Here is a 27,534-nt window from a genome sequence, read left to right as displayed (position 1 = left end):
GATTTTTATCATTATATGATGGTTGTGTACAGGCACTGCCAACACACATTTCAGTACAATCAACTTGAAAAAGTGCATGTACCATTATATGACCCCTTTAAGAGCTAAGATACATCGTTATCGGGAAACCCGGCCCTGGTCTCTTCATGTTAACAATTTTTGTTCCAGGTTACAGCAGAGATTATACTTTCTACGCAGGTTAAAAGCGTTCGGAGTGAATCAGAGAATCATGTACTTGTTTTACCAGTCTATTTTCGAGAGCTTGATTAGATATGGTGTCACTGGATCGTATGGTAATTTGTCTGTCCAATTTAAATCGAGGTTAGGACATTTGGTGCACACCGCTGATTGCAAACTATATATTTGTTGACAAGCAGCTAATCTTTAGTTGATTATCAACAGATGGTAAACTAAAGATTTTGTCAGTTTTTAATCTGTTGTCATTTATGGTACTGTAATGGCTACTAATAACTAGTAGTCTCAACAGATGGACTATCAAAATAAAGTGTTACTAGCTATTTTTGCAAAAAACTTGAAACCAAAACCTACACGATACACTAATCTAACCTACAGGTCTTCTGTAGAAAAGCGAAAATAAACCTCTGCGATGTTGACTGACACAGAAGAGTCTCAAGAACACGTGTCACTAATGAACGACCTGCTTTAATAATGGAAAAGTTGTTGTGGATTACATAAAAGACATGAGAGTTGAGATCAACAGTATAATGATATTCATTACATTACATGTGCAGCATACATACACACACACACATATATATAAAGCCTCTAATGACATTACTGCCCTTCAGCTTCATTGATTGGTCTCCTTAATGTCTCTTAATGATCACTTAAATCATTAAACCATCATGTTTCCACAGCAGCTTCCAGACGCCGAACCGCTGAGAACGCCGAGATCTTTCCAGTGATTCTTCATTATCAGCTCAGATTCACACAGAATGATGGAAGTGAAAACACTACATACTGTATGTCTGTCTTTTCTTTTTGCTTATTCATGAACAGATTTAGCTCCTGTAAACCGAATTGCTGATTTATTCCATGCAATAACTGAAAATCATGTGCCAGATCCTCAGTGCTTTATAAAGGTCAGGTAAAATTAAATGCATTATTTCACACAGGTATAATTGCTTCAACACCACTTTTGTAAACCCCACAAACATTCTCCTTATCCAACATCAACCATCTTTAGATGATCGCAATCTAATATTGGCTGTCCAGATCACGTCCACAAACATCCTTCCTTTCTCGTGTTGACCTCCTTCCATCAGGGCTGAAACTGACCAAGTTTTTTAGTAATGTTCACATCATTCAGGTCTGAAATGCACTTTCATGCCACGTTGTGCTTATATACGGCTATAGTAAATATAGATTGGAAGCATCTAGTCCTCTGAAGTAAGTGATTCATGTAAGTCACTGCTGTAGTCATTCATAAATTCAGGTTCAATTAATCTTCACACATGAAGTGAAAATGAGCATTCAAAGAATCAAACAACAATTGTGCATAAACGAATATTCCAGGTATTTTTTAAACCGCATCTGTAGAGGGCGTCGCTGAGTGGTCATTTACCACAGCCAATCATTTTCACTCATTAGTCCTGCCTCATAGAACAACTTAGTGTAAATATCACTCATGTTTAACTAAAGAATTAATACAAGTGCTTAAACAAATACACAAGCTTCGCATTTCTGCGTTTAAACAGAATGACTTCCATTATTATAAAGACTTTCTGTTCTGCAAACTAATAGAGGAGTCAACAACTGTCTATGGTATTAGACAGCGAGTCACGCACGCATTCAAAGAAATTCCTTTGAGAGAAAAGTCTTAAGGAACCCTGAACATGTGGTTTCTTACGGAGAGCACTGGACTGGGCCCGAATGAAGGGGTCCTCAGGTGCTTTAAAAAAATCAAAATATAACGTCCGGCGAAAGGACAGACTTCTCTATGGTGATGATGTGTGCAGGACCTCTCCAATCATTCAGTGCGATTAAACCCCGCCCCTTACATTCAGACCCGCCTCCATCCAATCAGCAACTGCTGGACAGAACCAAGCCCCGCCCTACATTTCTTCTTTTCCGTTTCCATAATGCATAATTCCATAATGATTTCCATAATCAGTTTCATTCAGATGTAAGGCACAATACAGAAGAAAAGATCTGCTGCTACTTCTGTTACATTGCAACCTTTCAGAAGTCTTTTTAACTTTCCATGCCATCTTTAACAGCAAAGCTTATGGCGAGATGCTCAAAAACAGCCAAAGACGTCTGCATGTGTGTGGATGGAGGAGAGGAACTTTACAAATGCAACTTTTTCTGAAAAGACAGCACGCTAATCAAAGCACCACAACTGAAAAACCTAACTAAAAGAAAGATCTGCACCAAACCGTTGATCTCACGGATCGACTGCTCAGATAAAAGCTCCATTCACACAGACTGTCCAGAAGAAACGTGTAGTGAACTTTAAAAGCAGCCTCTGCACCGACGTGTTTATTCATGCCATCTGACCGCCCTGCGCTGGAATCCAGTTTATTGTTCTGCTTATTTCTTGTATTTGCGCATGTAGTCTCAGCTGAGATGGAGGAGCTCCAGCTGAAGGGGTTGGTATAGACTGCGCTGGTGCTTCTCTGGCATTATTGTGTTCAAATCGCACTGAAAAACATGTAAACTCTGCCTCAGATGAAAGCGTGATTGGGCTCAAAGTGAACAGTGGTGTTGGGCTGGTCTCTGGAGTGATGATGATGATGGTCAGATGAAGGTGGAGTCGAGTGCGCTGCTGTCGTGAGCGTTGCGAGCGCGAGCTTCAAACAGCTGCTTGATCAGCGCAGATTTCTCTTGCTCCAGCTGAGTGATGCGCTCGCTCTTCTCTGTCACTTCCTGTAAGTGAAAAACACATGAATATGCAAATAGCCCCGCCTCCACTCACTCACACCAGCTCAGGGATCAGAGATCCACTCAGTCAGTTTTACCGTAGTAAATGCTGCTCGATGGCAAGTGGAAATACTGGTTTATTTCAGCCGTATACTGTAGGGATGTCATGAGAACCGATCCTTCGGTACCAAGTCGGTATCAACATTTTAAAATCCTGACGGTACCTGTTTTTCTACAGTACCGCAAGTATCGATGGTACCGAACATTTATGCACTATAGCATGTAGGTTGGGCCCAAACAGATTATCAGAGCAAATCAGTCATTTTAAAACATTGGCATTGGCATGGTTCAAATCACACTTATCACTTATCAGTTTGTAGCAGTAAACAAAGTTCAGTATGGCGTACCACAAGGCTCAGTACTAGGACCGCTGCTATTCACTCTGTATATGCTACACACACACACACACACACACACACACACACACACACACACACACACACACACACACTCTGTACATGCTACCCTTGGATATCATTAGGAAGCATGGCATTAGTTTTCACTGTTATGCTGATGATACTCAGCTCTATATTTCTTCACGCCCTGATGAAACTTACCAATTCACAAAATTAACGGAATGCATAGCTGATATAAAAATATGGATGACTAGTAATTTACTACTACTAAATTCTGAAAAAGTTTCAAAGTTTCTAATGAGTGGACCAAAAACCTCCGCACATAATAACCTAAAATACTGTCTAACACTCGATGGCTGCTCTGTCAAGTCCTCGTCGTCGATTAGGAACCTGTGTGTGTGTGTGTGTGTGTGTGTGTGTGTGCTCTTTGATACCAATCTTTCATTTGGAAGCCACATTTATAGCATCTGTAAAACCGCATTCTTCCATCTTAAAAATATATCTAAATTACGTCATATGCTGTCATTGACGAATGCGGAACAGTTAGTTCATGCGTTCATGACCTCAAGGCTAGATTACTGTAATGCTCTACTGGGTGGTTGCCCTGCACGCTTAATAAACAAACTCCAGCTGGTCCAAAACGCAGCAGCTCGAGTTCTTACCAGAACCAGGAAGTATGACCATATTAGCCCGGTTCTGTCAACACTGCATTGGCTGCCTATTAAACATCGTATAAATTTTAAAATATAGCTGATTACTTACAAAGCACTAAATGGTTTAGCTCCCAGTGCTTGAGCGAGCTCTTAACGCATTATAGTCCTTCACTGTAATGTGATGCATTTCTGAATGAAACAGGAAACTGTCTCTTATTCGAGTTCACGGATCTGATCGGGTGTTAGGAGTGATGTGTGGTCCGGCTGTGTGTGTGTGTGACCTCTGACCTGTGTGAGCAAGCGGTTGTGCTCCTTCAGTGTGTGTATGGCCTGAGGAGGAGCAGTGCTGGACGAGACGCCGGCCGACAGCGAGTCCGAGGACGAGACCGTCTGAGAACAGCAAACACACACACACACACACACGATACTGATTCAGCTGTAGAATAATTGTCAGGAAACTAAAGCAACATCACTTGATTATTGTCAATCACCTTCACATTTTCCACCACAATAATATATCTATAAATAATATATATAAATAAGGATGTTTATACGAACCTTCCCAGAAAAGGAAATTAAATCACTGAGGCAGCGCGTGATTTCCTGCAGTTTTGGCAGAAGAACATCTATTCGACTTTGACAAGATTCACCCAAAAACTCCTGAAGAAACACAATATGGTGTCAGAAATGAGCTTTTAGATTAATGAGGTCAGTATTTGATCCCTGGAATTGGTTTTCTGGGGCATCTGTATTAACCACAGAAATACACATTCACTGTTCATTTACGTCAAACACTGAAATCAAATTAGCATTTAGAATTTTTCCTTGACAAAGTATTTTTTATTATCTTCAAACTCAGTTTAGTTCTGACACGCATGCCTGTAGTTCTCACTGGACTGAAGCTAAACTCGAAGCTAACCCTAACCCTCATCTGAACGAAAACTGCTTTAAAACTTCAATGCAAACCTCCACTGTTATGCTGTCGTTCGTTGCACTCCACACTCTGAAATATGATTAATTCTGAAAGAATACTTTTTGAGTTACTGGGAACGGTTTTAAAACCGACAACTAGAGTACAATGAAATATCATTAAAAAAAGGAGAGCATTTTTGTCAGAGCTCTGGTTGATTTCGTGTTCTTAATTTCAGTCAGAAAGACAGACTCTCAGACCGCTAGAAACGATCAATAAATAAATGCTCCCATTGGAAGACAGCGGTTTTGAATGAGATGTCTTGATGAGCACAGTAATGACAGCGTGTTAAAGTGATGGGAAACGTACGGTGGAGTGGCGGCTCTGGCCCACGAGTCTCTGGGTCTCAGTGATGTTGTGGATCTGGGTCTGGTACCATTCTCTGGCTCGCTCCAACACATCCAGGCCGGCCAGCAGAGAGTCCTTCTCCTGCTCCAGCTCCTTCATCTGCTTCAGCTGACACAAACACACCGTTAAACTCCCTTAACCCTCTGGGGACCAAGAACGCGCCGGCGCGTTTTGCTGTTTTTTTTTCACATAGCAGCAACATAGACTTAAAATACTCCGTCATTTATGGTCATATAAATAAAATCAATACATGATTATAAACTATAGAGGGTCTTCTTTTTTTGTGTACACTCACATTAACATCAAAACCTTTTTTTTTTTTTTTTATAAATAAAATAAACAGGGTGCGCTTTCAGCCCACTCTGTCTCCGCAAAAATCTTTCTGAAACATGTCTGGAAAATGAACGGAAACTCCGCTAATACTTATCACACAAACATGAAACATACGTCTAAAGAACACTTTAAATTTCTACTTTTAAATAAAACAATTCACATTTAAAACAAATATTCTCCTGCAATGTAATCTGTCTGAAACTAAAGAGAAGTACAGTTTCTCCTGTCTCAGCTTATTATCGTTAATTTGTTCACACCCACTCGCAGAGCGCGCTATTCATAAGATAATGTGTTGAGGCCATATGCTATAGATAAACGCCCCCAGGCAAATGCTGTAAGCACACAATATTTTTTAGTCAGATTAAGATTCGTCTTGCGCGGCTATGAGGAATAATCCTGGGACATTTACCACAGAAGGGCTGGTTTATTTTCACTTCGAAGAGGAGCAACAGATTCAGCTGAGAAGTGTAAGTGTTTTGTGCTTTGTTCTAATCGCGATATAGAATAACGTTAGTGTCTGTAAACGGAAAAATAGCATACTGTTTAAATGTGAATCATGTTTCTCTGTGTGTGTGTGTGTGTGTATGAATGAGTGAATGAACGCACAGATACGCACTGTTACAGACGAAATAAAACAAAATTTCGTTGACTAGTTTTGGATAAAGTTTTTCAAATCAAATAAGCTTCAAATAAGCTTCAAAATAAAGACATCAGCTTTTGTTAGGAGTTTCTGGGGATAGAAGTGTCCAGACTAGGGTTGCCGCGGTGAGGAAAATTTCCCACCGGTTAATCGACGTGTCACAACACCGGTAATCCCGGTGTCACCGTGGGGGGCGGGGCGGGTGGGTTAAATAGCTTTTAAATGCGTGCGCGTTATACTTTCACTTTCGAAATAAGCGTCAATTGGCAATTCAGCGTCAATTGGCAATTCAGCGTCAATTGCTTGAATGGACAAAAAAAAAAAAAAAAACTCGGCTCGCTGATAATAAAACTTTTATTTATAGACAGAACTTTTATTAGCATAACGAACGAATAAAAATAACCCCATGCATAGGCTGAAAATCGTCAAACTGTGGGCCCAAAAAAATAAGAACCATAAAACGTTTATTAACGAATAAGAAAATAAAACAGGCCTAAATAAATTACACATTCCACCATTATCTTGCTTTTCTGTAATTTGACTCGTTCTCATCTCCACACGTGCTAAATGGAATCCTGATGCTTGCCGATCTGTGACGTGACTGGCTCTTGGCACGCACTGCGCAGTTCAGTTTTTAATTATAATGTATGCTCTCTTCTGAACTAAATAATTGATAATTATTATTTTTAATTAATTCAAATAAATATTTTAGCAAAAACGAATACTTTAAAAAAGTCAAGACATCGCGGTGTCACGGTGGGAAAGTGATGTCACCGGTGATGGGGCTTAAAACCGGTAACACCGTCAACACTGTCTATCGCGGCAAGCCTAGTCCAGACGTATGCACCCTGTATTTTAAAGAAGAACATTTAATTATTTGCGATACATTATTCATTCACAAAGAATTCAGGGACATTATTCATGTCCCTAAAGGTCGGAGTTTTCCTCATTTTTTTAATTAAGGCATTAAGATTTTTTATTCCTCTTTTTAGTCAACTTTAGCATGGGTGTGTTCACTTCTAATTCTAAGCAGTGTGTGTGTGTATATATATATAATTAAAAAGCTATTTTAACCAGAAAAATCTACAATGCATGCCCAAAGTCGTGCAGCCATAAAGTTTCTCTTGATATCAGCATGTTCACAGGTGTTTATTATTTTTTTTTTACAGGGACAAAATGTAAAAAGAGTGCTGCTGAGTTCAACATTCAGAGGAGACTGTAATGAAAAATCAAACACCGTGGAAATGACAGGTATGTTTCAGGAATGAGACAATGCTGTGTGACTGTTCAAGCCTCTGTCTTTAGATCAGTGTGTTTACTAATGTGCTTTTTTTCCCTTTGTTGTGTATCTTTGGATTATGTTGTGTTGTAAATAAATCCAAACAATCTAAAAGCCATTCTTTTTTAAATCTCCTCATTCTTTGTGCAAGGCTCCTCGTAATGATAGGGCCTGATAGCACCTAATAGGGCCATTATGGGAGGGTCTTTGTCTTTCTCAGGTGTGAAATGCCATACATATTAATGAGAGATCACGCCTCCTCGCATAAAGCTTTCTCAAACAAAACACGTCATACACATTCTAAAAGACTTTATTGACTTATCTAAATGAGTAGTCAGGATGATTCTCACATAGTTTTGGAGCAAATATTCTAGACTATGTGATACAATTTTCAAAAGTCTTGTGAGATAAGTCTCTGAACGCTTTTGTTCACGTGCCTGGAGCTGCTGAAGTTACAGTACCAGGTGGCGCTCAAGCACTAAATGGTCTTGCCGACACATAGAAGACGACGACGAAGAGGAAGTAAGTAGATGAAGAAGAAGAGGCAACGAGGCAAGATGAATGTAGAGCTACTGGTATCTCTGGTGTCTGCACACAATGAACTGTATGACTATGCCACAGCGACTACAAAAATCTTGATAAGAGGGAGATGTTATGGAGAGGAATTGCAGATCAAATAGGATTCGATGGTGAGTAAAAAGCGCCATCTACTGTCAGGGAGTGAATTTTTTACGTTCACACAGCGCATCGCCAGTGAAAATCGCTTGGGTATGAACACAAAGACGCGCCGAAAAACCCCTCGAAAACCACTGACGATAAGCGCGTGCGATAATCATCCAGGTGTGCACGAGGCTGTGCACAACGGGGGCGTTCAGAGAACTACGGGGGCGTTCAGAGAACAACGGGGGCGTTCAGAGAACAACGGGGGCGTTCAGAGCGTTCAGAGAACTATGGGGGCGTTCAGAGCGTTCAGAGAACTACGGGGGCGTTCAGAGAACTACGGGGGCGTTCAGAGAACTATGGGGGCGTTCAGAGAACTATGGGGGCGTTCAGAGCGTTCAGAGAACTACGGGGGCGTTCAGAGAACTACGGGGGCGTTCAGAGAACTACGGGGGCGTTCAGAGAACTACGGGGGCGTTCAGAGAACTATGGGGGCGTTCAGAGAACTATGGGGGCGTTCAGAGCGTTCAGAGAACTATGGGGGCGTTCAGAGAACTACGGGGGCGTTCAGAGAACAACGGGGGCGTTCAGAGAACAACGGGAGCGTTCAGAGAACTACGGGGGCGTTCAGAGAACTATGGGGGCGTTCAGAGCGTTCAGAGAACTACGGGGGCGTTCAGAGAACAACAGGGGCGTTCAGAGAACTACGGGGGCGTTCAGAGAACAACGGGGGCGTTCAGAGAACTACGGGGGCGTTCAGAGAACTATGGGGGCGTTCAGAGCGTTCAGAGAACTACGGGGGCGTTCAGAGAACAACGGGGGCGTTCAGAGAACTACGGGGGCGTTCAGAGAACAACGGGGGCGTTCAGAGAACTACGGGGGCGTTCAGAGAACTACGGGGGCGTTCAGAGAACTATGGGGGCGTTCAGAGCGTTCAGAGAACTACGGGGGCGTTCAGAGAACAACGGGGGCGTTCAGAGAACTACGGGGGCGTTCAGAGAACTACGGGGGCGTTCAGAGAACTACGGGGGCGTTCAGAGAACTATGGGGGCGTTCAGAGCGTTCAGAGAACTACGGGGGCGTTCAGAGAACTACGGGGGCGTTCAGAGAACTACGGGGGCGTTCAGAGAACAACGGGGGCGTTCAGAGAACTACGGGGGCGTTCAGAGAACTACGGGGGCGTTCAGAGAACTACGGGGGCGTTCAGAGAACTACAGGGGCGTTCAGAGAACTACGGGGGCGTTCAGAGAACTACGGGGGCGTTCAGAGAACTACGGGGGCGTTCAGAGAACTATGGGGGCGTTCAGAGAACTACGGGGGCGTTCAGAGAACTACGGGGGCGTTCAGAGAACAACGGGGGCGTTCAGAGAACTACGGGGGCGTTCAGAGAACTACGGGGGCGTTCAGAGAACTACGGGGGCGTTCAGAGAACTACGGGGGCGTTCAGAGAACTATGGGGGCGTTCAGAGAACTATGGGGGCGTTCAGAGAACTACGGGGGCGTTCAGAGAACTACGGGGGCGTTCAGAGAACTACGGGGGCGTTCAGAGAACTACGGGGGCGTTCAGAGAACTACGGGGGCGTTCAGAGAACTATGGGGGCGTTCAGAGCGTTCAGAGAACAACGGGGGCGTTCAGAGAACTACGGGGGCGTTCAGAGAACTACGGGGGCGTTCAGAGAACTACGGGGGCGTTCAGAGAACTATGGGGGCGTTCAGAGCGTTCAGAGAACTACGGGGGCGTTCAGAGAACTACGGGGGCGTTCAGAGAACTACGGGGGCGTTCAGAGAACTACGGGGGGGGGCGTTCAGAGAACTACGGGGCGTTGAGAATCTATCTGGAGCGTTCTGCATTGTTTAGGCAATCAGAACAGCTTTTTGTCTGCTTTGGTGGTCGATCCAAGGGGGATCCTGTCACTAAGCAGAGACTGTCTAGATGGATAGTGGAGGCCATTTCTATGGCTTATACCTCAGTGGGTCAGGTTTGCCCTATAGGTGTCAAAGCCCATTCGACCAGAGGCATGGCCTCGTCGTGGGCGTGGTCATCTGGCTTTCCCATTCAAGACATTTGTGATGCGGCCGGCTGTGCCTCGCCATCCACATTATGAAATTCTATAATATGGAAGTACCTTCACTGCAGGCGAGGGTGCTTTCGGTATGATAAGGGCCCGGTTTAGTTTGGTCTTATTATCAATTGTTACTGTGCACAACCACATTCACATATATATAAGCCCACTTTTTGCTGGTCATATTTTCACATTATAAACCCGCTTAGGCTGGTGGTGTTATATTCTATGACCCAGACGGTGTCGGAGTCCGTGGATATGGTATGTTGTGATTACGTATGTATTATCCTAGACCTGACGGTGTCTGGTCTGGTATATACATATTATGTGGGTTATGGCTTGTTCTGTATGCTCAGGGGTCCTGAGTTGCAGTGGCAACCAGTTACTCAGTGCGGCGTTTTACATAGCGTTCCCACTGCATATAGCTACGCAATACGAAGTGACCATTCGAAAGGGAACTACTTGGTTACTCACGTAACCTCAGTTCCCTGAGTTAGGGAATAGGGATGGGACGATTACCGGTTTCACGATAAACCACGATAAAATGTCCTGGCGGTTAGTATTATCGTTTAAAATTTAATTATCATAAAAACCGCGTTTGATTATCGTGATTTTGAAAACTCGCGGTAAATCCTGTCCAGCCAGAATCAGTCTGACGCAAGCGCGAGCAGGCGCGCAGATGCAATGTTTTTTTGCGCGAGAAGACATGGCGGAAGGCAGTGACAGCGCACGGAAGATTTTTCAGCCATCCAAGAGGACAAAATCGGAGGTATGGTCGTATTTTGGCTATTACAAGAGTCCCGAGGGCAATTTAATCGAGGATGGGCATCCTGTCTGCAAATCTTGCAAGAAAGTCGCTGCAAAAGGGGGAAACACGTCAAATCTGCTAAGTCATCTAACTACGTGACAACCACCCACTGAGTTAATTTTTACCTTAATACCACAACTAACTTGGGCAAATAATTCGACAAAAAATTTATTGGAGATGAATTATTTCATTATCTCACTTGTAATTATTGCAAAGCTTCCGCGAAGAGAAAAGTTTTACAGCAAGTGGATTTGAGCCAAGACGAACGAACATATTCAAACTATTAAGGGTGACATTTAAGGGATAATGTATTGTATTCATTCATAGTTAACTTATTACAGTTTTATTTTTTACCACAGAAATAATTTCAGGGACATGAAATATTGAATTGTGATTAACTTAATGTTTTTAAATCTTGCCGGTTTATAAATCCATTATACAAGTTACAGTGTCCAAATCAATCGTAAAGTAAATGTGATCACTACAACAATATTGTAGTAGTATTAATACTAAATTACTCTGATTTAATTTTCAATACAATCAAAACTGAGGCGCAAGACATAAGGTTACACATTTGAATGAAACCAGAGATTGCGTCCACGGTGATCCGAGACATGGATGTGCGCTGTGTAGTGCGTTGCTATTTACAACAGTCATTATAAGTATTCCAGTAGTTTAGTCACCCTGACCCAACCAACATATTTTGTTCATTTAAAGTGTGTGTGTGCGAGCGAGAGAGAGAGAGAGAGAGAAAGTGATTTATTATTTATTAATAATAATAATAATAATAATATTCAGTCATACACACATCCATAAGTGTTATTATCATTATTAATGATAGGGTTTAATGACGGGTTCATTAAAACCTGCACTAGGAAAACTTATACCTCTCACTCTCAGGGCTCCATGTTAATGTTAATATAATATTTATGCTTTAAAAAAGTGCATATAGCTGCTAGCCTGCTAATTGTATTTTTTGTTTGTTGATTTTCAAATGTTTTCAGGGTGAGCATCAGTTCTTTTTGAACATTTCCATCTCATTTTAACAAAACCGTGATAATATTGATAATCGTGATAACTTTGGTCACTATAATCGTGATATGAAATTTCCATACCGTCCCATCCCTAATAGGGAACGAAGTATTGCGTAGCCGGCCGCACTGTTTTAACTGGATATTTGTCGCTTCAGTCGTATAAACCTGCTATAATGGCGAATTCAGGGGCTAATATAGGCTGAGGCCTCGCCCCTATGACGGGCTATGACGTGTAATGACGTAGAGTGATCTCATTGGTCGCACGTCAGAGGCGCCCGCGCCATTGGATGTGCAGTTGCTGCAGCACAGCCTATGAGCGAGCCAGACGCTCAATGTGCGAGCTGTGCAGCTGCAAATGTGTTTTACATATAGGTTCAGTAAATCGAGGAAAAGGAGCTTTTCCCACTGCGTATAGCTACGCAATACTTCGTTCCCTAACTCAGGGAACTGAGGTTACGTGAGTAACCAAGTAGTTTTCTCCTCATCCAACAGCATCAGTACAGTCAAATCAATAATATTGTTGAATATTAAGCGTCCCCAACTAATGAAGCCAGAGGCGACAGTGTCGAGGAACCCAAACCTTGTGAGAAACCAGGCTCAGTCGCTCAGTTCTCCTCTGGCCATCAACGAACACAGTGCAATCATGATTCAGGCTCATAACTGAGCTATGGAAGATTTTTTTTATATCGACTTGTAGTCTGTTACATACTTCAGCACTTGGGGGTTGTAAGGAGGTTTTACTTCAGCACATTCAAAAGTAAAGTAGAAATTTTAAAAAGGGAGAAACTTTTATTTTTATTTTTGAAGAGAACAACTTTAAGAAACTCTTGAACATGTTTAATATAGAGCATTTCAATGAACAAAATATGGATTAATAAAGCAGCGCGCATCAAGATGTGATTTAGTCCAGTCCTTTGCAGAACGATGAACTGTCATCTCAACTGTTTTTACAGCGGAGCGAGAGTGAAACAGGGAAATAAAGGGAGGGCGAGGCTTTGTGCCGTGTGTTTGTGTGGAGGGCCGTCGACAGGGAAAATCCTCTTTGTAAAAAGGGATGAGGAGCAGAGACACACACAACCACTGTTGCAACAGAAACTATGTAAACGGCAGATGAGCAAGAGCCTGTCAACACTTCTGTCCTGCACAAATACTCAAATATGTGGAAAGTTTCGCAGAACAGACGATTCAAGACAGCGTATTGAACCGTCAGGAAGAAGCAGAGTAAACGGCCATTGTAAGAGAAATAACATCACAGTAAATACCTTCACAAACACAATCATCATACACAATCTTCCCTTGTCTGTCTGTCTCACTCGCGCAGAGGTAGAAGTGCAGGGTTAGGGTTCTGTCTGTCTGTGTGTGTCTGCCTGTCTCACTCACCCAGAGGTAGAAGTGCAGGGTTAGGGTTCTGTCTGTGTGTGTGTGTCTGCCTGTCTCACTCACCCAGAGGTAGAAGGTCAGGGCTCTGCTGGAGAACAGGCGGCTGCTCAGAGGGATGAAGACGGTGGTGTAAGCGACCCATACGGCAGAGTCGAGGCCCCGGGGCCCGAGCCGACCGACCACCATCAGGAGGAGGGACAGAGACTAACCCTAACCCAGCAGACAAACCAGAGGAACCACAGGGGGGAGAGTGTGTGTGTGTGTGTGTGTGTGTACACAGGGAGGAGCGACCGCAGAGAATGAGAGGGGAGGAGCTTCAGACACTGAACACATCAGTCACTCACATCTGTTGAGTCGACGCTTTCACTGACTTTATAACAGCATGCAGAAGTTTGTCATGATGCAGTAGCAGAACAGAAACATTAATAACATCAACATATCATCATCATCATCATAAAGCTCATAAGAAACAACATTAGAAGCAGCCGGATGACATTTACCACAAACCACCCGGTTGAGTATCTCCTACATGTAGAAACTATCAACATCCATGAAAACTTCACAACGTCACATTTCCATCCACTGCGCTCACACCACGATTAAGGGTGGGGAAATTATTTACATATTGTGAATCAATTAATCATTTTAATCAATTCTTTGTTTACAATTAGAATCTTATACAGATTCTAATTGTTTAACAAATGTCAAAAACTGATTTCCAAAATAATAGGCAGAAGTTACACTTTGTAACTATTCTGTACACCACAGATCATTTTTTATAGCATGTTAAAATTGCCACTTTTTGGGGGTGAGCAAAAACGCACTGTTTTTGTGTGTCCCTTTTATGCAAATGAGATGGCTTCAAGAGCTCCTGCTCCGCCCCCTTTCCAGAAGAGGGCGGAGCCTCAAGAGCTCCTGCTCTGGCAACAACAAAACAGGACAATCTCACGCACTATAAATGTCAGAAACTGTCAGTAGCGATTGTAACAACTGAGACACAATTATTTGTTATATTTAACAAATAATCTTTAAAACTCACTCTGGGATCTATGGTCCCATACCCCCAACTAGGGCAAGAACCATGACTACCATCAGATAAGATGGTTTTATTCCTGTTAAAAATGTGGTCAGTTTATAGACCAACTGATCTATAAATGAACATGCATCCCAGGACATTGTGTGTGATAATATTACGTCTTGTATACTGTCTCTTGCATTTGTATTTATTTCATGCATGCTTTATGAGAGAACTACTAGTTAATGTAACCCCACTTATATCGTGTCTCTCATCTAATTAATCATTTAATGACTCACACTTTAGTGTACATCGCCTTCTCATAAAATGCAGTCCGGGTTTGTTATAACTATCCGAGTATAAATGGACCAACGGCAAGATCCATGTCTAACCACACTGGATTCATAAACCCTTCCAACAGAGGAATTTCCCGCTTGGAAATTCTACCTTTCTTATTGGTCGAGCCAGCCCTGAGAGGTGGGACCTTTCTCAGGCTTTAAACTGCCTCTACACAAGCCCCTCCCTCTCTTGGCCTCTCCGGCCCAGGCCAGTCTGCACTCCAGCCATGCGAACAGAGTCTAACAAACCAGGCAATTTCATCAATGGATCTTTTCCATAGTTCCATTTCCTGCTCCCCGTTTCATTCGGTCACTTGTTTTACCCATGTATGTGATTATATGTGTGTTTAGATTAGTTATGTTTGTGATTTAGTTAATAAAACTTGTGCACAATACATATTTGGTTCTGAATTTCAGCTTGCAACAAAGTTTATTTTATGATTTAGATTTTGACTACATGCACTTAGTAGTACTGTACAGAAAGAAAGACATTTCCCTCCCCCGGAAATTAACATTTCTTAGAATTAAAGGGGTCATATAATGCCATTTTTGTACAAGCTAATATGATTCTTTAGGGTCTAAATTAAAAGTTTGTAATATACTTTAATTAAAAATTCTCATTAGTATTGTAAGAAAACACTTATTTTACCTGGTCAAAAACAGCTCTGTTTTCAGCACGCCGTTTCAGTGCATATGACTTTAAATGATAATGAGCTGTGCTGACTCCGCCTCTCTGTTCTGCGCATACACCGTTTGTAACACAATAACACAATAACCATAACGCGTTGTTCATTATAAACGTGGGATTATGAATTATATTGAGAACGTTGTACATAGAAAACATGCTGTAATGTACCCTGAGTGTAAACCGACGCATTCATCATGAAGCGTGCAGCTGGCGATTTGCAAAGATTAATATAAATATTAATATAAAGAATAATAAAACGTTACACTCACTTTAGTTCTTCTGAAGGTTCAGCAGGAACACGAATAGGTTCCGATCCTTTATTCAGGTGCAGCTTCTCAGCAAAACCAGCTTTATACTGATCCTCGTTTATAAAGCAGTCCACTGAGAAATGATTCGGCAAACATGAGAGCATTGACGTTGCTCGTGGGGAATATTCCCTTCGAAAACAAACTCAGCCACTGCGTCTTCAGCGGTTCGGATTTAGGAACATCAGAATGACTGCTGTGTTCGTTATTACACCCAAGAACAGAACACCACAATCGCTTAGAGCCATTCTGCTCATAGACAGTGCTCCAGCATATCAACAATGACCGCGCCGACTATGATTGACAGGACGAGCGAGGGCGGGTCTGTGTTGAATCACTGCTGTCAATCAACAATCGCGGGAGGGGCGTCCGTTTTATTGACGTCACAAAAACGAACGGCTCAATTTGAGGCAGGGGAAAACATATAAGGAGATTAAAACAAAAACACTGGATGGATTTTTATCATTATATGATGGTTGTGTACAGGCACTGCCAACACACATTTCAGTACAATCAACTTGTAAAAGTGCATGTACCATTATATGACCCCTTTAATTACAATTATTACAATTATTACAATAGTTAATATTTATTTTGAGCTAATTTGCTACATATTTGGTGGAGATACGTGGAAATCATTTTAAACATTGTATGCAAGCAGACAGTAATTAATCAGGTGTTGTAATAAAACAGCTATGACGCGTAACGAAGCCCCGTTTACTGAAATCACGTGACTTTAGCAGTTTGATACAAGCTCCGAATCACTGATTTGAGACAAATGATTCACACGGGTTCCAAAGCTTCACAAAGCATTTTCATAGTTTAGCTGGTCCTGCGACTTGTAGTCAGGTGCGACTTATATATCAAAATGAATTCATACTGACTGACATGAACCAAGAGAAAACATTACAGTCTACAGCCACGAGAGGGCGCTCAATGCTGCTCCTCTAGCCTAGCCCTGAAAACATTTACTGAAAACAACTGAAAAACTATAAACTGAAACATTAACTTAAAGACAACTGAAAAAGACTGAACACAAACAAAATGCCCCCCAAAATAAAATCCTATTCTGCAGAATACAAACTGCAGGTTGTCAAATATGCAGGCGAAAACGGTAATCGAGCAGCAGAAAGAAAGTCTGGAGTGAGTGAGAAACTTGTGAGGGACTGGCGAAAAGCAGAGGTTACTCTAAAGAACACAAATTAAGATATTTGTGATTAAATCTGAGAGCTGGATCACTCCTCCATAGGCTTCTAAGGGATCGAAACCGGCCGGCCCAGAAAAGTTATTAAAGACATCGTTAAAATAGTCCGAGTGACTACAGTGGCTCAACCTTAAGTTTATCAAGCGACGAGAATACTTTGTGCGCAAAAAACAAACAAAAATAAATAATGCCCTAAATTAGTACATGATTAACTAACTGTATTTTTTCTATGTACATTTCTGAAATGCACTTTCTGTAAAGCTGCTTTGAAACAATATATATTGTGAAACGCGCTATACAAATACATTTGAACTGAATTGAATTTTTGGATCAGCTGTTGTACATTGTGTTTGCTGTGCTTTTTACATAGCAGAATTAGAGATTAAGGTGTTTAAAAGATTAACCCATCATGTATCGGTGTATGCAGCAGAAATGATGGCAATCATGTTTGCATTACAGTGGCTAGAGGAAGTCAAACCCATGACAATGCTAATTTGTTCAGATTCAAGTGCTGCTTTGGCTAGCCTCAAAAGTGCAAAGTCAAGTGAAATTTTGTTATCTTTATACAGAGTAAGTAGTCTGGGGATTGATGTTCAGTTCTTATGGGTCCCAGCACACATTGGCATCCAAGGGAACGAGAAGGCAGATTCTTTAGCTAAAAATGGGTTGAAAGTAAATCAGGTAGAGGTGGCAGAACCAGTTAGCAAAGTAGAGATCAAATCGTATATACAGAGCACAATTACGATACAGTGGCAGAGTTTTTGGGATAATGGAAATAAAGGAAGACATTTATACAAGATACAGCAGAAAGTGTGTGTGTGTGTGTGTGTGTGGGGGGGGGGGGGTCATTGGGGAAGAGCAGGAGAGAAGTGTCAATTTAGCAGAATTAGACTGGGTCACACAAAGTTAAATGCATCTCTGCACCTTATTGGAAAACATTCATCTGGAAATTGTGAGACATGCAGTCAAACTGGAGACTGTGGACCATGTGCTGTTTGTGTGCACTAAATACTCAAAGACTGGCTTTAAGGAATGGACTGGAATGAAGGAATTAAACAAATGGACATTACAACTATTTTCTCAAATAACTCCGGAAAGATGGTGCTTAAACTCATCTCAGCTTTTTTACAACGAACTGGACTGAACACAACACAAGGATTTAAGTATCTGTAATTAAGATACGGTAGGTGGCGATAATGCTCCATATAATAATAATAATACATTTTATTTGTAAAAGCACTTTACATTTTAAGAAAAAACCTCATTGTTCTTAGGATCAGACCTGTAGCACTTTATCTAGACATTCTACAATCCATAAGATCTGCTAAAAAGTAATGTTTGAATCCCTTTTTAAAAGTCTCGATGGTCTGTGGTGACCTCAGATGGTCCGGGAGGGCGTTCCTAACCCGGGGAGCGGCAGAGCATAAAGCGCGATCGCCCACTGTGCAGAGTCCAGTTTTTGGCATTAAGAGCCGGTTTGAGTTTTGTGATCGGAGGGATCGTGCTGTAGAAACAGGGGTAAGCAGCTCTTTCAGGGAGGGGGGCGCGTTTCCATAGATGCATTGGTGAAACCTTGTATTCGATCCTAGCAGAAACGGGAAGCCAGTGAAGCGTGTGGAGGATGGGAGTGATGTGTTCATGGTTTCGCACTCTCCTCAGGATCCTTGCAGCGCTGTTCTGGACGTACTGTAGCTTTAGCAGACTCTTGTTGGGGACCCCGATGAGAAGAGCTTACAGTAGTCCAGTCTAGCGGAGACGAAGGCGTGAACAGGTTCTCAGCATCAGCTAAGGTAAGTGTAGAACGGAGCTTGCGATATTTTTGAGATGATGAAAGGAGATCTTACAGAGATTTTTGATATGGGCTTCAAAGGTGAGTTGTGGATCTAATCTCACACCGAGACTGGCAACTGTTGTGGAAAGGGGAATGTCTTGGCCAGAGATGGTTATACCGGAGAGTGAGGATGACTGAATTTGGTGCGAGGTGCCAACGAGAATTGCTTCAGTTTTGGAACTGTTTAGTTGGAGAAAATTCTGTTTCGTCCACACCTTTATCTCCTCGAGACAGGCAGTGAGTGTTGGAGACGGAGTGATGTTGGCGGTGCTGCAGTTGGTTGTGGATGGGATTTCATGTACAGTTGTGTGTCGTGGGCGTAGCAGTGAAGAGACACCCCATGGCGGCTGATGACATGTCCGAGTGGCAGGATATAAATGATAAAGAGAATGGGGCCAAGAACCGACCCCTGAGGTACTCCGCAGGTAACTGTGTGTTCCCGGGACCTTGATTTTCCAAGCGAAATGTACTCTTTTCTGTCCGTCAGATATGAATTGAACCAGTCCAGGGCTATTTCAGTCAGTCTGGTGGTTTGATGCAGCCGGTCGAGTAGAATGCCATGGTCCACAGTGTCTAAAGCAGAGGACAGGTCGAGCAGTATGAGAAGGGAAGGTGAGCCAGCATCAGCTGCCATTCGTAGGTCATTTGTGACTCTGACGAGCGCTGTTTCTGTGCTATGAGCTGTGCTGACAGTGCTATGAGCTGTGCTGACAGTGCTATGAGCTGTGCTGACAGTGCTATGAGCTGTGCTGACAGTGCTATGAGCTGTGCTGACAGTGCTATGAGCTGTGCTGACAGTGCTATGAGCTGTGCTGACAGTGCTATGAGCTGTGCTGACAGTGCTATGAGCTGTGCTGACAGTGCTATGAGCTGTGCTGACAGTGCTATGAGCTGTGCTGACAGTGCTATGAGCTGTGCTGACAGTGCTATGAGCTGTGCTGACAGTGCTATGAGCTGTGCTGACAGTGCTATGAGCTGTGCTGACAGTGCTATGAGCTGTGCTGTTTCTGTGCTATGAGCTGTGCTGTTCCTGTGCTATGAGCTGTGCTGACAGTGCTATGAGCTGTGCTGACAGTGCTATGAGCTGTGCTGACAGTGCTATGAGCTGTGCTGACAGTGCTATGAGCTGTGCTGACAGTGCTATGAGCTGTGCTGACAGTGCTATGAGCTGTGCTGACAGTGCTATGAGCTGTGCTGACAGTGCTATGAGCTGTGCTGACAGTGCTATGAGCTGTGCTGACAGTGCTATGAGCTGTGCTGACAGTGCTATGAGCTGTGCTGACAGTCCTATGAGCTGTGCTGACAGTGCTATGAGCTGTGCTGACAGTGCTATGAGCTGTGCTGACAGTGCTATGAGCTGTGCTGACAGTGCTATGAGCTGTGCTGACAGTGCTATGAGCTGTGCTGACAGTGCTATGAGCTGTGCTGACAGTGCTATGAGCTGTGCTGACAGTGCTATGAGCTGTGCTGACAGTGCTATGAGCTGTGCTGACAGTGCTATGAGCTGTGCTGACAGTGCTATGAGCTGTGCTGACAGTGCTATGAGCTGTGCTGACAGTGCTATGAGCTGTGCTGACAGTCCTATGAGCTGTGCTGACAGTCCTATGAGCTGTGCTGACAGTGCTATGAGCTGTGCTGACAGTGCTATGAGCTGTGCTGACAGTGCTATGAGCTGTGCTGACAGTGCTATGAGCTGTGCTGACAGTGCTATGAGCTGTGCTGACAGTGCTATGAGCTGTGCTGACAGTGCTATGAGCTGTGCTGACAGTGCTATGAGCTGTGCTGACAGTGCTATGAGCTGTGCTGACAGTGCTATGAGCTGTGCTGACAGTGCTATGAGCTGTGTGGAAACCAGATTGGAACTTTTCGAATAGGTGGATGTTTTTGAGGTGGTCCTGGAGATGAATGGCAACAACTTTTTCCAAGACTTTTGAGATGAACGGAAGATTTGAAATTGGCCTATAATTTGATAATATATCAGGAGCAAGAGTGGGTTTTTACAGAAGTGGTCTGATTATGGCGGTTTTAAGAGCAGATGGAACATCGCTGGACAGGATAGACTGGTTTATTACAGTGGTAATTAGAGGGCTTAGGATAACGGAGTTTGCTTTGACAAGAACAATATGGTTGCAAGTCACCAATAAGAAGAAGAAGAAGAAGAAGAAGTGTGCTGGTTCGTTGTCATTAGTACATGTATGCTATCCTTGTGTGTTCTTCCTGTGACCCAGTCAAGACATGTTTTCCCCCTCGGGGTAGTTTTTGTTTGTTTTTATTAAATTTTTTGATGAATAAAAGCCCTATTCTTCTGCGTTTGAGTCCTCGTCTCCTCAACCCTAGCCGTGATAGACACCCATATCTGAAGTGTTTGGATGGCGTCTCGTGTGAAGCTGATCTTCTGTTCGATCCACTCGCTCCGCACGGCCATGCTCACTTCACAACAGATCACAGCTGGGTTCGTTAAATCTGCAAGCTTGGTGAAATTAAATGTTTAGTAGATATTATATATTAGATACATTTGTGTAAATGGTGTCGATGTGCATTTGCTGAATGTTGACGGTGAATGGGAAAGTATTTTAGCCTGATTGTTTGCCTTTTCTGTTACAAATGATATAAAAGCAAAGGCTTTACTTTTTCGCACACCATTTACTTTCGTTGTTTACCAGTTCTGTCTAACACAGCATTAGATCTGACTGGCAGAGACGGTGAACCACTGAAGACGGAGAGTGTGTGTGTGTGTGTGTGAGCGCTGGGATCCGGCTTCCAACACATCGGCCAATCAGAAAAACGAATATATCGGTCGACCACTATACGACTTTCCTTTCCGCATTTCATTATTGCATGAGTTCGTACGAATGACCTTCCCCTGACCCTTGACCCTTGACCCCTGACCCCGGCCCTTACCCTAGCCACGATACCTGTGGTAAATAAAGCGAAATGTTCACAAACATTATAAAGAGCTGATGTTTACCATCCCGTAATCCACTCCGCTCGTGATGGTGTGCCGGCGCCGCTGGTCTCCCGTGTGCCGCCGCGAGCTCGCGAAGCCCGTCATCGACTCGCTGTGTGAGCGCAGCAGAACCAGGCTCTCGACTGACCCAGAACACACAAACACACACACACACACACACGTCAGGACAATTCAGGCTCAATATGACATGTTTCATTAACTATAGAATTAAAACATTAGAATAAAAGCAGCTCAGCTAAGCTTGCTAACATCGCCGTGGTGGAGCGACGTGTTACTCTATAGACTCAGACTGATGATTAAAGATTTTAAAAATTGTGTTTTAATTTTTGTTCCAATATGAATATGATGATGTGATAGTGATTCAGCTTTCTGTATTTGTGCCATATCCATCGGAACGAGGTTCAGATTCTAAGAGGATTGAAATGCTTTAAAGGCTCGACATGACAAACGTTCACTGGTACATTAAGACGATTATATTGCTAAAACTATTCGGATTAGCTTTATATGGACCTTACATGGAATTTGATGTGAAAATTACAATGTAGTGAAATGTAGTCTTTTATATTTATATATATTAAAATAATATTAAAATAAATTATTTACTGTCACCAGTATTTATTGAAAGTGAACCCGGGTATTAAGACTCGAATGGCTTAATATAACATAAATGATGTTTCTTACTGAAGTAGAAAACCCATGGAAGATTTACTTTATTAGAGAAAGCTCAAGTTTCCGGTTTAGATGCTCAAGCTCTCGAAGCGGATCCTGATCCGGGAAAGATCAGAGTGTGTTTCCCAATCCCAGGAGCAGAGGCAGCTTCCCTGCCCTTCATATCTGTGAACCACATTCAGTCTTGAGCCCATCTTCATCATCACCATCATCATCATCACCATTCATCTTCATCATCATCACCAACATCATTCATCTTCATCACCATCATCATTATCATCCTCATCATTCATCTTCACCATCATCCTCATCATAACCATCCTCTTCATCAATCATCTTCACCATCACCATCCTCATCTTTCATCATCACCATTCATCACCATCATCATCCTCTTCATCATTCATCTTCACCATCTTCATCATCATCCTCTTCATCATTTATCTTCACCATCACCATCTTCATCATAACCATCCTCATCATTCATCTTCATCATCATCATCCTCATCTTTCATCGTCATCATCATTCATCACCATCATCATCCTCTTCATCAATCATCTTCACCATCACCATCCTCATCATCATTCATCTTCACCATCACCATCCTCATCTTTCATCATCACCATCATCATCCTCTTCATCATTCATCTTCACCATCTTCATCATCATCCTCTTCATCATTTATCTTCACCATCACCATCTTCATCATAACCAGGGGTCTCAAACTCAACTTAACTGGGGGCCGCTGGAGGTAGAGTCGGGGTCAGGCGGGCCGCATCAAGTATTCCACAAAAAAGAGTATTCAAGTATTCCAAAAAAGGAGCACAACTGATCCAATCTTCTCAATCTTTATTATTAACGTTTCTTCTGAACTGTTCCTCTGAATTTGAACATTCCTTTCTGTACATGATTGGTTCTTCATGAGCTGTCCTTCTGACAGTTGAAGTTCATTTTACAAACTTTCTTTGTCTATAACACATATTTGTAATATTTATATTTGCTAATGTCCTTTTTATTTTCTTTATACAACACATTAATGATATTGAATGTTTTTTTTGGAAGGCACATTTCCTTTTATTATATACTTAGAAAAACAATTATTGCTTTTGAAATACAAATATTTGCAGTCATGTCTGCCCGTCTTATTGAATTCTTTCTACACATGTATAGTGTCTCAGGCAAATTACTGAGTGCACAAATCAAAGCAAACCTTCTTATCAACCTGTTAGACACATATTACAAGCTCAAAATGATTATTCTCACATTGTTTTAAAGCAGGGTCTCTCTCCAACACGTCGCTCGCGAGCTACCAGTAGCTCGCGGCCTGGTTGGTGGTAGCTCTACAAGGGGCAGTTCACATATCGCGCTCACATATTTTGCGCGCTCAAGTTCGTTATTTCAAATGTAGGTGCGCGTGCGCGGCAAGCGCGCTCATAATTGAAGCGACGCGCTCATTTTTTCCAGGCGCGCAGTATGTTTGTACTTAGCGGTTGTCTATGGCAACTATTGACAACAAACCCACCGTATGGTAGCCCATTTAAAACGCGGCACACGCAACGACGGGCCACACTAACATTACACTTTAATGTCAAGTAGGGGGCCACAAAATATCACCCCGCGGGCCGCAAATGGCCCGCGGGCCGCGAGTTTGAGACCCCTGATCATAACCATCCTCATCATTCATCTTCATCTTCACCATCATCATCCTCATCTTTCATCGTCATCATCACCATCATCATCCTCTTCATCATTCATCTTCACCATCCTCTTCATCATTCATCTTCACCATCACCATCTTCATCACCATCCCCTTCATCATTCACCATCCTCTTCATCATTCATCTTCACCATCTTCATCTTCATCATTTATCTTCAACATCTTCATCACCATCCCCTTCATCATTCACCATCCTCTTCATCATTCATCTTCACCATCTTCATCTTCATCATTTATCTTCACCATCACCATCTTCACCATCATCCTCATCTTTCATCGTCATCATCACCATCATCATTCATCACCATCATCATCCTCTTCATCATTCATCTTCACCATCACATATTCCAGTTCCTCTAGTTTCTTCAGGGTTTTCTGTCATTTAAATGAGAGCTTTTTGTCACAAAATAATCTAGTTTGCAGCAGATTTCTATGCATTAAGAGCAGACTGCAGATATACATTATTTTTATTGTCACAAAAATTTATACCTAATTTGAAAAATTGAGAAATACAAGGTAACAAAAAATCGCGTTGTTTTGCACTGACTGATGTGTGTTTGAACAGTTCCGCTTAAAGGGTTCGTCACTAAACATGCCAAACATTCCTGCCATTGTGAAGGATTGAAAAGGACACACACCTTACACACACACCTTACACACACCATCTTTACCTGTCACCACTCTCTGATACACACAGCGAAAGTGAACGGATGTCAATCATCTCTCACCTGTGTTTAGTCCATCGGGAGATTCCGAAGCGGGTTCCGTGGATCGGCCGTGATGTTCGCTGTGGACCGGATCGGATCTGACCGAGTAACGGGAAGAATAGCTGTGTTTGTCGGGTCTGTTCCGAGTGTGGACTGCGTTTGTTCCGTTACTCGGTCCGAGCGGCCGAACTCTGCACTCCAGCGGCCGCCCGGTCCCGGTTCTGGATCTCTCCGGCGGGTTCTGCTGCTGACGGGGGTTATTAGCCTGAGTTTTGCTGCTGTTTTCGGGGTTGAACATCGAGTATCGGAGTCCCGCGACGAAGCGCTCGAAGCTCAGGCGCCCGTGCCGCGACGCGACCCGCCTCAGACCCTCCAGAACCCCCGCGGGGACATCGCGCTCCTCCGCGCCGCGCCACCGGCTCTCGATCTCCGACAGCTGGACGAACCCCCGGCCTCCGTCGTCGAGGATGTCGAATAGGGTTCTCAGGCTGTGAAGGAACGCTTTCGGGAGCCCGTGTGTGCTGAGCTCCGGCTCCGGGTCCCTCGGCTGCGCGCTCGCGGGGTTATACACGGGACAGGCTTTTCTCACGCCACTTTGAAGAGCGTTGGTTAGTCCGTTCCTTTGGCGGTTCGGATCTGTTTGTAATAAGGCCATTAAGTTATTTTATTGACAGAACAGCGACTCTGCTAATAACTTCTCTTTCCTTTCGGCAGTTTGAGTTTTATTTTCTCTTCCGTCTCTCTCTCTCTCTCCCGCACGAGTCTCTGAGGCTCCGCCCTGCGCGCTGGCGACACGCTCATTGGCTAAAGGGAGAGTTGCTTCAACGTTATTGGCTGAAACAACAGCAACAATAGTTTGAGTTTTGCTGGAGAAGTTTTTGAATATCATAAAAGCCAGTCAAATTTCCCGCATATTTTTGAAAAAGCACAAAGAAAACTAAACTTGTAAACATTTCTTTATAATCCAGTACCAAACGCCATCGTCACTATATCACTGATATTTGTTTTCTCATCCATTCCGTTTTCATAAAAAAAAAAAAAAAAAAAAAAATGGAATGCAGATGGGCTTTCTTCTTCAATGGTTTAAACACTAATTTACAGAATAAACAGATATTTTCTTCTTTTCATTTTCTTTATACAAAACTCTTATTTTATTGAAGCTTGTTCCTAATATCACCTGCTTGGATGCCACATTATCATGATGCACACATCTTCTGTGTGTGTGTGTGTGTGTGTGTGTGTGTGTCAGCGCTTTGAGGAGGGCAAGTTCAGTTCGGTACAATACTAAACACTTAAAGTGTATTTTAACTGTGACGGCTAAACCTACACAATTCCCCCTCTTCTGTTCTACGACGGTGAGAGACGGGTCATGATGAAACCCGTCCTGCCCTCGGTAAGGGTCGCGATCCAGGTGACCTTTGACCTCTTACAGGCACGGCATCACAGATAGATGTGCGATTCTTCTCAATACTGCCGCTGTCAGAAAGCAGCGAGCTCCACTAAACCAGCTTCTTCCGCTGAAAGCATGCTATATTACACTTCATAAAAGCACATGGAAACTGCAGCTCTCAAACGGTTTTATTGGTTTTGTGGCAAGGGAGGGAGAAAGAGAGCAAGAGAAAGTTGCATTAATAAATATTCATAGTGTTCATACTAAAGTGTTACTTGGTGAAATAAGTTCACATTCTGAGATCTGTTTTTCCAGCTGTTTGGTCTCGGGTTTAATGCGTTTCATTAGTTTTCTCCTCAGCTTTAGTGTGCACTACAGTTCAGGCCCTGACGAGTCTGTCCACCACAAACATGAGCTTTTAGAGGCTAATCAAATCTCAAAGCGTGGCATGACTTCCTACAAACACAGGACTGACTGTGATTTATGTCAGGGTTTTAAATCAACACCTTGTTCACATTTCTTCCATTGAGGTCGAGGCCTAAGAGATAAGAGCCAGTCTCTCTCTTATCCCACACATTCAAATATGTGCCATAATAAAAAGCCCAGAGCCTCAGCAACGGTCTCAGATCAGCGGCTTCATCGTTCGCTTCACCATAATTAATTAAAGTAGTCCAATGTAAAGCATAACAGTTGTAAAGATAATAAAAGGTTGTGGTTAATACTCACCACTTTGGATTTTATTTGTATATTTTGTCTTGATCTGCTGCCAAGAACGTTTGAGTTGCATCTAAAATCAATGAATATTAATCTTTCTTAGGATGTAATATACATTCACAATTTTTATATATAAATATATTTTATATATTTACACATGCACATATATATTTATACCCATCCTACATACATACATCATTTTACATTAATATAGAATGTATTTGTTTAACTATATATATATATATATATATATATCCCATTCTGTAAAACTGTGAGAGTGATTTACTTCTCTTCAGCGGAAGATTAAGAGATTGAAAAATATGAAGATTTTGAGTGCATTTACAGCAAAAACAGAGGAAACCTCAAAGAAAACATCTTGCTATATGAGTGCAAGTGAGAGTTTAAAAGTTGGATAATAGGTATAGTAATTCTATAAATCATACACAATATGTGGAAATAATCATTGCTAAAAGCCAGACGATTTTGTTTTAAAATTTTAACTATGTAGTGACCAAACTGGCT

At 42.6% G+C, this 27,534-nt stretch overlaps 1 protein-coding gene across 1 annotated transcript; it reads right to left on the bottom strand.

Annotated features, from left to right (window-relative positions):
- Positions 1 to 1,983: 1,983 nt before the first annotated feature.
- sapcd2 (suppressor APC domain containing 2) lies at positions 1,984 to 25,809 on the bottom strand. The gene is made up of 6 exons (XM_056242191.1): positions 24,930 to 25,809; positions 21,817 to 21,968; positions 5,232 to 5,378; positions 4,511 to 4,612; positions 4,241 to 4,342; positions 1,984 to 2,889 (listed from the first exon to the last, which is right to left on the bottom strand). The coding sequence occupies exons 1-6, from the start codon at positions 25,561 to 25,563 to the stop codon at positions 2,761 to 2,763; spliced, it is 1,266 nt and encodes a 421-aa protein (XP_056098166.1). The 5' UTR covers positions 25,564 to 25,809; the 3' UTR covers positions 1,984 to 2,760.
- Between the last annotated feature and the right edge of the window lie 1,725 nt (positions 25,810 to 27,534).

The sequence above is a fragment of the Rhinichthys klamathensis genome, unplaced genomic scaffold (assembly GCF_029890125.1).
Source record: "Rhinichthys klamathensis goyatoka isolate OS25496 unplaced genomic scaffold, OSU_Roscu_1.1 h1tg000708l_1, whole genome shotgun sequence".
NCBI classification, from domain to species: Eukaryota; Metazoa; Chordata; class Actinopteri; order Cypriniformes; family Leuciscidae; genus Rhinichthys; species Rhinichthys klamathensis.
This window is presented reverse-complemented; position numbering and strand designations above follow the sequence as displayed.